Below are 8,507 nucleotides of genomic sequence, written 5' to 3'. Positions count from 1 at the left end.
GCAATATTTTTAGATGAAAAAAAATGTTGGTGTCATCAGCAACAATTCCAAATAAAAGTTTACTTGATGATTTTGGAAGATCATTTATATACGGTAAAAACAGCAGGGGACCAAGGGTTGAGCCTTGAGGGACTCCACAAGCAATAAGTTTAGGAGAAGACTCTACATCACCAATTTTCACAAACTGATGATGATGATGGCTAGTTAGATAACTTGAGAACCATCTCAATGGGGTTGCACGCACACCATATTTAAACATCTTGTCTACCAAGATTCTAAGGTTAATGGTGTCGAAGGCTTTGGAGAAGTCTAAGAAAATACCACATGTACTGTAAGCATATTTTGGTCCAAGGCAATTTTGAGGTTGTCAATAGTTTCTAGTAAATTGCATGTTCGGTGGGGTGGCCCTTCCTAAAACCAAATTGGTATTTGAATAGAATATTGTGTCTCTCAAGAAAGGAAATCAGTTGGTTATATAATAACTTTTCAAAGACTTTACTAAAGGAAGATATAACAGCTATTGGCCTATAATTGCCAGGGTCACAGGCACTTCCATTTTTAAAGATTGGGGTTGAAACTCTAAAGATATCTGGAACAATTCCAGTCAAGATAGATTCATTATAGATTCTTGAAAATGGGATTGCAAGATGGTCTGCAGCCAACTTAATAAACTTGTTAGGTATATTTAATATGTAGGATTTGTTTTCATCCAAACCTGCAAACAAAGACTTGGGTTTCTGTCACTTGGGATATAACAAAGGAGGAAGAAGGGGAGCAATTTATATACTGAGTAGGGCTTATAGAAGGATCAACATCCAGTTTGCTAGCTAAGCTTGGACCAACATTTAGAAAATATGTGTTTAGTTGCTCAGCAATATCAACTGGATTGGTGAAGGTCTTACTGCCATATACAATCCAACTTGGATATGACTGACCTTTGGATTTCCTCTGAATAAGTTTTCCTATAAGTTTCCTGGTGGATTTTAAATTACTCTTGAATCTTTTAAATTAGAATTGGAAATAATCTTTTTTATTCTTGGAAATAAGACAAGATAGGGTATTGGAGTATTTTTTGTATGCAATAACTTTTTCAGAGTCACAGCTAAGAAAATGACATCGATACATCTTATGTTTAAATTTGATGGATTTTAGAATACCTTTAGTTATCCAAGGCTTACTCATTTGCTTCTGCTTAGCCCAGGAAAACCAACTTCATTGGAGCAGGTTTGTTGACAATAAGCTGGATTGCATCTTTAGTTTTTGCAAGAAGAGTTTTAGAGGGGTGGAGAATAAGTGACCAATCAAGCTGGCTGATGTCCATTATAAAATTTTCTTTAGGAAAGTTAGAGAAGTCTTGATAATAACGTCTTGTGTTTGTTCTCTTAATTTCTGATTTAAGAATACAAAAGATAGGCAAGTGATCAGAGATATTGATCGCAGCTATACCTGAAGTAATGTGAGAGATAAAGGAGTTGGTGTAGATTTAATATTAAATTGAGGATATGAAATTTCAAATATCCATGCTCTATAATTTGACAAAGCAAGCTGTCCTTCCAAGTAAATACCACTCAAAACTGTATAAGAAATTGAACACTATACATTGGAGCAATATATGATATTTCATTGAAAGTTTGTGAGAACAGAGACAATTAAAATTCATTCAATTCATTTAATAACATACCTTACTAAAGAACCCACTACTTGTGGGCTTATAACTAACTACATCATTGTACAATCTTTGTAGGTGCTCAACAATTTGCCTCTGATGTCCATCAAGCTTTAACTTTCCACTTCTAACTGTTTCATCATACTTTCTGAGAGGGCCTGCCTCTTGGTTCTTAACATGTGGGTTTGGTACACGCAGAAAGTCATCTGAAATGAATAAATGAAATGAAAGTTAGATTCTATCTCTTGATATTTCTTGGAATATGCCGTGAAATTTATAATATAACAGATATGTTCACTATGATATTCAATATTGATATAATGAAAAGAACTTTATCTTAAATTTGGCCACTTCTTAAATACTTTTAAATGTAACTAAGTGGAGCTTTTCCCCTTTGAGCAAGTGGGTGGAAAAAGAAAAAGTTGCCTGCCCCACATGGGGCTCAAAACTAACTGTAGCCAACTAGCCAAAGACTACTAGAAATTCAGTTTTTGCTGGTGGTTTTCGATATCCACCTGCCAGTTTGGCTAGTAAACAAACTGAAATTGCTATAAGATCTAAGTTGTCACTAGCCACTTGGCTAGTAAGTTGAAAAGTTAGTGTTGTGCCCTGCCACATGAAAATCTTCTAAGAGGGTGCCAAAGGGTTTAAATATGACAAGCAACTAAGCTAAAAAATTAATAAGTGATGCATTAATTTTAAAGAAAAGCTTAATTCTTGTGAAATTTCAAGTTTTCCCTTTACAATTCATGAGATCAAATATTGTTTAAAGTACAAAGTATGCATAATTATGCTAATTTTGAAAAATTTGTTCATTAAATGGAACCAGGATCACCCCCTCATTTGCTACCCTCTTCTAACCCTGGATGACTACCCAGACCCATTTAATGAACCCCTACTTAGAGATGGCCTTAGCCTATGTCACAGAACAAAGAATTGTACATGACTCTTGCTCATAAGCCACATACTAGTCAGTGTTATAGAGATGCTATTCACAAGAGTTTGTAAGTAAGAACTCTTGGATTTCTTTTTTTAAAAACCCTTTACACCCTTTCATCAGTTTGTATATTCTCCATGCTGTTCTCTGTACATTTCCCATTGAGCTGACAAGGAGAGTTTTTTTAACAAACATGTGATTTTTTTAGTGTGTGATTTTTTTCTTTATTCTACTTGATTCAGTGGTGACAGGCAAAACATTTTGCATCGACGAAAGAGGAAATCAAGAATTGGCCCCAGCCTGTCATGTGACAACCAGGATTTATGGGTTCCCTGGATGGCAAGTTCATGAATTTGTAGCTTGTAGAGTGTCAACCTCGTCAGCATATTGAGTGAACAACTTTAAGACCGGTAACTCTAGCATCAGTAATTAGAATCAAGTATATACCATTGTGAAAGAAATCTCGTTGGTAAGATCAGCTGTTCACACATTAACAGAAAATCAAATACACTTACTTGCTGTTCCACTTAAAGTGGAGGAAAGGCGGTGAATCCTGATTAAAACTCGGACTAAATCTCTTGTAGGACTACATCTCGAAGCAGCCATTTCTTGTATGACGCAAATAAAGTAGTTCCCAGTACTTTACGACAACTGACATCTGAACTAAGCTGCGTGGTTACTAAGATCTTGTTTCTAAAACAAATGTTGAGATTCCGTGCCGACTTTGTAGTGTATAACGAAAGGCGCCGTTGTAATTAATTATGGGATTATTCGACAAGCTTGCGAACTGGATGGGCATCAGAAAGAAGGAAATTAATGTCCTTTGCATCGGCCTTGATAACAGTGGCAAAACAACGATAATCAACAAGCTGAAACCTGCCGCGGTAAATAGAACTTGGATCGTAAACTGAATCACAAGTACTTACGTCCATTGATCGATCGAAGAAGGACTTTCCTAATTGTTTTTCTTAATTCAGTCTCAGGCACAAGATATTGTTCCAACTGTGGGATTTACAGTGGAAAAGTTTATGTCACAAAGGCAAGTTTATAATATTCGCTTATATCTTCTTAGCCTTTTTCACAAAGCGTAAGGTTTCAATTTGTACACCTTCGGATACTTCTATCACTAACTGAAAACAATTATTTTTAAAAACTTTAATTTATCGTGTCGGCTTCCTTAAATGCAGCTGAATTTTTGCACGTCTTAAAATCAAATTGTGTAATCAGCCGTGGCTTACATTTTTCACTGCTTAATTAAGGTAAATTTTACTTCTAGTGCAAAAAATTAGTTACACCAAATGTTAATCTGATACGTACTGCGGGCTTGAATTACAGTAACATGGAATATTACACTATGCAAAATATTCAAGGTTGCTATTTCTAATGGGTCGGAAGGAAGTTCTAGGGTGTTTCCATTTCATTTCTCCTCATTGAAAGATAACCAAATACTTGTGGTACTCCAAATAATATTCTGACAACCAACCTGCCTTCTTTTTGAGGGAAAGCATTGTCTTCTCGTGTTTTTAATTAGGCCTATGACACAAATTATTTTTCTCCGTGTATTAAAATCACTTGGAAATAGATAAACTAATCAAAACGAGTAAATCAAATATTTGCTTTTATTTTGTTCTGTTGCAGCCTTACGTTTACAGTTTTTGATATGTCTGGTCAAGGAAGATATAGGAATCTATGGGAACACTATTATAAGTATGTTCAGATGATATTCAATTTTGTGTTTTTTTTTCTTAATAATAAGTTCTGTCTGCTAGTAACCATTTGACAAATGACCTGATTTTAAAATTTTAAACTCAGCATTGATGAAAAGACCTACTGCAAGTTATTTAGTATTAGTTTCTGGGAGTAAACTTGAGGAAGGAGTTTGTTAATTTGGTTCATTCACCAGGGTGATCTAGTGATGGCTACTTGGTTACCTTTCATGAATTTTAGGATATTGAAATGGGGCCACTTCATGTGTCGTACAGTTAGAACTCAAAGGAGAAGGAGATGAAGCCTTGCTGATATGCTTTGTATATCTTCCTAACTTCAACATCATATTTTTTCTTTTTTTAACATCAGAACTGCTCAAGCAGTAATATTTGTACTGGACAGCAGTGATCAACTAAGAATTGTGGTAGCTAAAGAAGAGTTAAATATTTTATTGCAGCACCCAGGTGAGACTGATGACGAAAATGTAAAAAAACAGTTGCTATAAACATGTATATACTGGCATGTATTAATATGTCCATTTGTAAGTGTTGTAAACCTCAAATAAACTTCTCTCGTGAAGCTTCATTGCCATCAATTTCCAAAAAAATTGTGTGGATAGAATTTTCTTTAACAGCACTCAATTTTCAATGAAACATGTCATAGCAGTTTATTATCCAGATGATTTATTATTGATAGTAGCATTATTATGACAATGCAACTATCAGAATGGCCAAGTAATATAATAGTTTATTTTCAGAAATTGCTGCAAGAAGAGTGCCTATTTTATTTTTTGCCAACAAAATGGATTGTAATGGTCTTTCACCAGTACAGGTACAGGTATTTTGTAGAGATGTTTTTAAAGATGCAACACCTGAAATGGTTTAAAGCTTTTTCAACTGTAGGTGACTGCAGTCAACACTTAGTCCACAAATTGAACCCTTGATAACCTTCCAGTTCTGCTTATCTGCTAAATTTAAAACCAGGAACATACACTTAAGGAATCTGTACCTAAGTGAGCAAATTAAAGAAGCTGTATTTGAGTCACATTTAGTTTTTTAATATACATGCGGTATTAACCAAGCATGAGGTCAAGATGGCTGGATATTGGCTGAGTTCTTTTCTTGCATTTTTATGGACTGAGATGAAGTTGAGGTCCATAAGAATGTGAAAAAAGAACAAGGCTAATATCCAGCCATCTTGACAAAACAAGCTTGGTTAATAAAGGATTTATTATATTGTAAAAGATTTTGCTTTATTAAGAGTTAAGAATGACTTGTTTCCTTCGAGGGCCGGGAAAGAAAGCCAACTGAGTTTGTAGCACAACAAACTCGCAAGAGTTGTTTCTGTTTTCTTTGTTTTGACTATCTTCTGCCACTTTTTGCATTTCCGTGCTGAAATTCTCCAAGAGTTACGAATGTAGTTCTTTTTCTACTTTTTTCATGCACGGAATCAGTGCGGCCAAATGAGTAGGCAAGATGGGCCCATCTTGCCTGCTTGGGTAACCAATCAGAACACAGGATTAATGCTTCATTTTGCCCATGCGCTGCATGCAATGTAATAAGAACAGGTAACACATGCAATTGCAAAGAGCATCATTCTTAAAAAAACCCAATCTATAAGACAGAAAATACCATAAACTGTACATTAACATGATATTACTAATCAGTGAGATAGAGTTGTGCTGAGACAATTTTTATTTTTGAAGGCAGCAGAGGAGTCACATTTGAATTGATTTCTAGCTGAGTTTACCTCATAAACTACTGAACACACTCTCATAATTATTAATGGTCAGTAAACAAGCAGGTTTGTGGGCTTCTGGGGAACTTTTTAGTGAATTTAATTTTAATTTTTTTTCAGTGTTCACAAGCAATGGGCCTAGATTCAATAAGGAATAAACCTTGGCATATATGGTGAGCAGCTAATTTAATTGATTTTTTAGTTGCATTTTTTTTTCGCTAGTTTAATTTTGATTGGCTTAGTGCTTTTTAGGGGGGAAGTGGGGGGCTTAAAATCGTTTGATCTGCATTTTCTTTGTGAGAAGGTTCATCATAAATTTATTATCTAGATCAAAGGAAAATAATGACCAAGTTAGCATAAATTGTCAACTGACTCATGAATACAAACTTGAGATGGATGCAGTGCAACTAAATGTGTAGTTGGTCTCTTCATTTAAATTTCTAATTGGTATTTGTTAAATTTGTAGTGCAAGTAACGCTCTCACTGGAGAAGGACTTTCTGATGGAGTTGAGTGGCTTGAAGGTAACCACAACATGCTGTTATTTTAAGCCAATTAACAGCATGCTATTGGGAGCTTCACAACACTCCTTCCCCCTCCCCCCCTCCCAGAAAATCTCTAATCTCTCAGGAATGCCTTTTTTCAAAGAGAAGGAAGGGAATGTCGAGGAAATGACAGGGTCTCCACCTTAACGCAGTGACCTGCCTGAGACTCTTACTGGGATCTCTGAAATATTCAAAAATAAGTATTCAAACTGCCATGCCAATAAGCCTCCTAAAGTCCCAAGATATCTGTGTATTAAATGTACACATTGCTTCAGTTGCAATGGGCAAATTGTATAAGATCAAATTACTAATCATACCTGCATGAAACAACTCAGCATTCACCGAAAAAATGATATACTGTAGTTGATGAAGTTGAGTTACTGTCAGGAGTAAATATATGTGATCTCAGAGACTGATTATGGTTTGAATGGCTAATGTGAAGAAATAGCTTTACAAGTGTCATGTAGATAAACATGTGGATTTTTGTTTAATTTTGTTTTACAGATCAGATTCGCTCAGGAAACTTTTCAGACCAAAGTGGGAAACGCAAAGGCCGTTAACCTAGCATTAGGCACCAAGGATTCATGACCTTCTACAAATTAGGCAAAAAGAAAGTTTAATTACATGACTGTACTTTCTGTATATGTCAGCATACACACATGGTCAATCTTAGCTTTTATTATATTGTAATCATTATATATACTCAATGTCCTTCCACTTGGTCCACAGTGGCTGAAACAGCAAAGCTACACTCATCACTATGCACTCTCTGTTACTGGTAGTCATTATCAATACTTGACAACTATTCACTGAAGTGGAGGTGGTTAGCAGTGGATATTAACCGAGCCGCAAAGCGGCGAGGTAAATATCCACCGCTAACCACCGACACTGAGGTGAATAGTTGTTTTAGTATATACTAACACAGTGAGATAATATACACCACCGTCGTTAATTTGAGTGATTTCCTCACTTGTCACGGATGCAATCCAGGACGCCATTTTTTCCGAGTTGCTCGGTGGTAAATATCAAAGGATATTCAGAGTTTGACTAGTCAATCAGAGCGTGCCTTTAACGCTATCCACTGTTTTAGTATATACTAACAATTGTTAATTATTGCAAAAACATGTTAACATGAGTTATAAATAATCATTGTAACTGATTGCATTGAAGCATTACAATTCGGACTTGTAAAAGATGGCTTCTACATATGGTTGCTGGCGATCACTGTTGGACATACCCACTGTACATAGTTAAATAAATACTATTTTTAAAGCAGTCATTGAACAATATTTTAGGCTTTTCCTCACTTTTAAATGTTAGCCAAGTGTAAATGATTGTTTCTCAAACAAACAAGAGCTTAATGGTATTAAACCCAAAAAGAATAAAGGTTGGCTTAAGATGGGGAATGTCATGGGTCTATAAAATCAGTTGCAAATAAAGCACTGAAATTTGCTTTGAGATTAAAAAGTTTTGCCTCAATTTTCAAGATGCATAAACTGTTTAGAATTTTCCAGTGACAAAACATTGTTCTATTAAAATATGTTCCTTTTTGTAATACTGGTACTTGATCAAACTACTGGTCATAAAACAAGGTGCCTGTTCTACATTTTATTATTAATGTTGTGATCTTAAATACAATGTGAGCCAATCAAACTTGTTCCTATTCAAGTTAAAAGGAAGTATGGTGTGCTTGTAGCCTAGGATTAATGTTAGTAAAGAAATATTTTGAATGAAATATGAAAATCAGTTTCATTTTTTTCCTCTTAAGCCGTTGAAATTCTAATTCCTAAATTTCTTAATTCCTTGAAATTGCCATTTAATGGAAATGTTTGATCAGTTGTTTTGCATGTTGCTCCTCTTTTAGTAATTTTCCCCCTTAATTGTCAATATTGTGCGAAGTGACATGGACCATACTAT

The 8,507-nt window shown here is 35.1% G+C and overlaps 2 protein-coding genes across 4 annotated transcripts in view; one reads left to right on the top strand and one right to left on the bottom strand.

The window, feature by feature from the left end:
- Nucleotides 1–3,260, bottom strand: part of LOC111337576 (AFG1-like ATPase) — a 22,450-nt gene extending 19,190 nt beyond the window's left edge. For both annotated transcript variants that reach the window (XM_022943916.2, XM_088731802.1), the window contains exons 1-2: nucleotides 3,119–3,260; nucleotides 1,682–1,872 (exon numbers count right to left, since the gene is read on the bottom strand). In XM_022943916.2, the coding sequence (XP_022799651.2) occupies nucleotides 1,682–1,872; nucleotides 3,119–3,209 (282 nt within the window). In that variant the 5' untranslated portion in view covers nucleotides 3,210–3,260. The remainder of the gene's footprint in view (nucleotides 1–1,681; nucleotides 1,873–3,118) is intronic.
- A 29-nt stretch (nucleotides 3,261–3,289) lies between these two features.
- LOC111337577 (ADP-ribosylation factor-like protein 6) lies at nucleotides 3,290–8,333 on the top strand. 2 transcript variants are annotated; one of them, XR_002695522.2, is made up of 9 exons: nucleotides 3,290–3,487; nucleotides 3,581–3,642; nucleotides 4,242–4,310; nucleotides 4,680–4,774; nucleotides 5,068–5,141; nucleotides 6,168–6,220; nucleotides 6,514–6,569; nucleotides 7,095–7,410; nucleotides 7,484–8,333. XR_002695522.2 is itself a non-coding variant. In XM_022943917.2 (8 exons), exons 1-8 carry the CDS (start codon nucleotides 3,365–3,367, stop codon nucleotides 7,148–7,150), a joined length of 588 nt encoding a protein of 195 aa, XP_022799652.1. In that variant the 5' UTR covers nucleotides 3,290–3,364; the 3' UTR covers nucleotides 7,151–8,333. The 2 variants fall into 2 exon arrangements, 1 of the variants encoding a protein (XP_022799652.1); XM_022943917.2 differs by having other exon boundaries at nucleotides 7,095–8,333.
- Nucleotides 8,334–8,507: the final 174 nt, after the last annotated feature.

The sequence above is a fragment of the Stylophora pistillata genome, chromosome 8, assembly GCF_964205215.1.
Source record: "Stylophora pistillata chromosome 8, jaStyPist1.2, whole genome shotgun sequence".
Lineage (NCBI taxonomy): Eukaryota > Metazoa > Cnidaria > Anthozoa > Scleractinia > Pocilloporidae > Stylophora > Stylophora pistillata.
The sequence above is the reverse complement of the archived record's forward strand: the minus strand, read 5'-3'. Positions and strand labels throughout refer to the sequence as shown.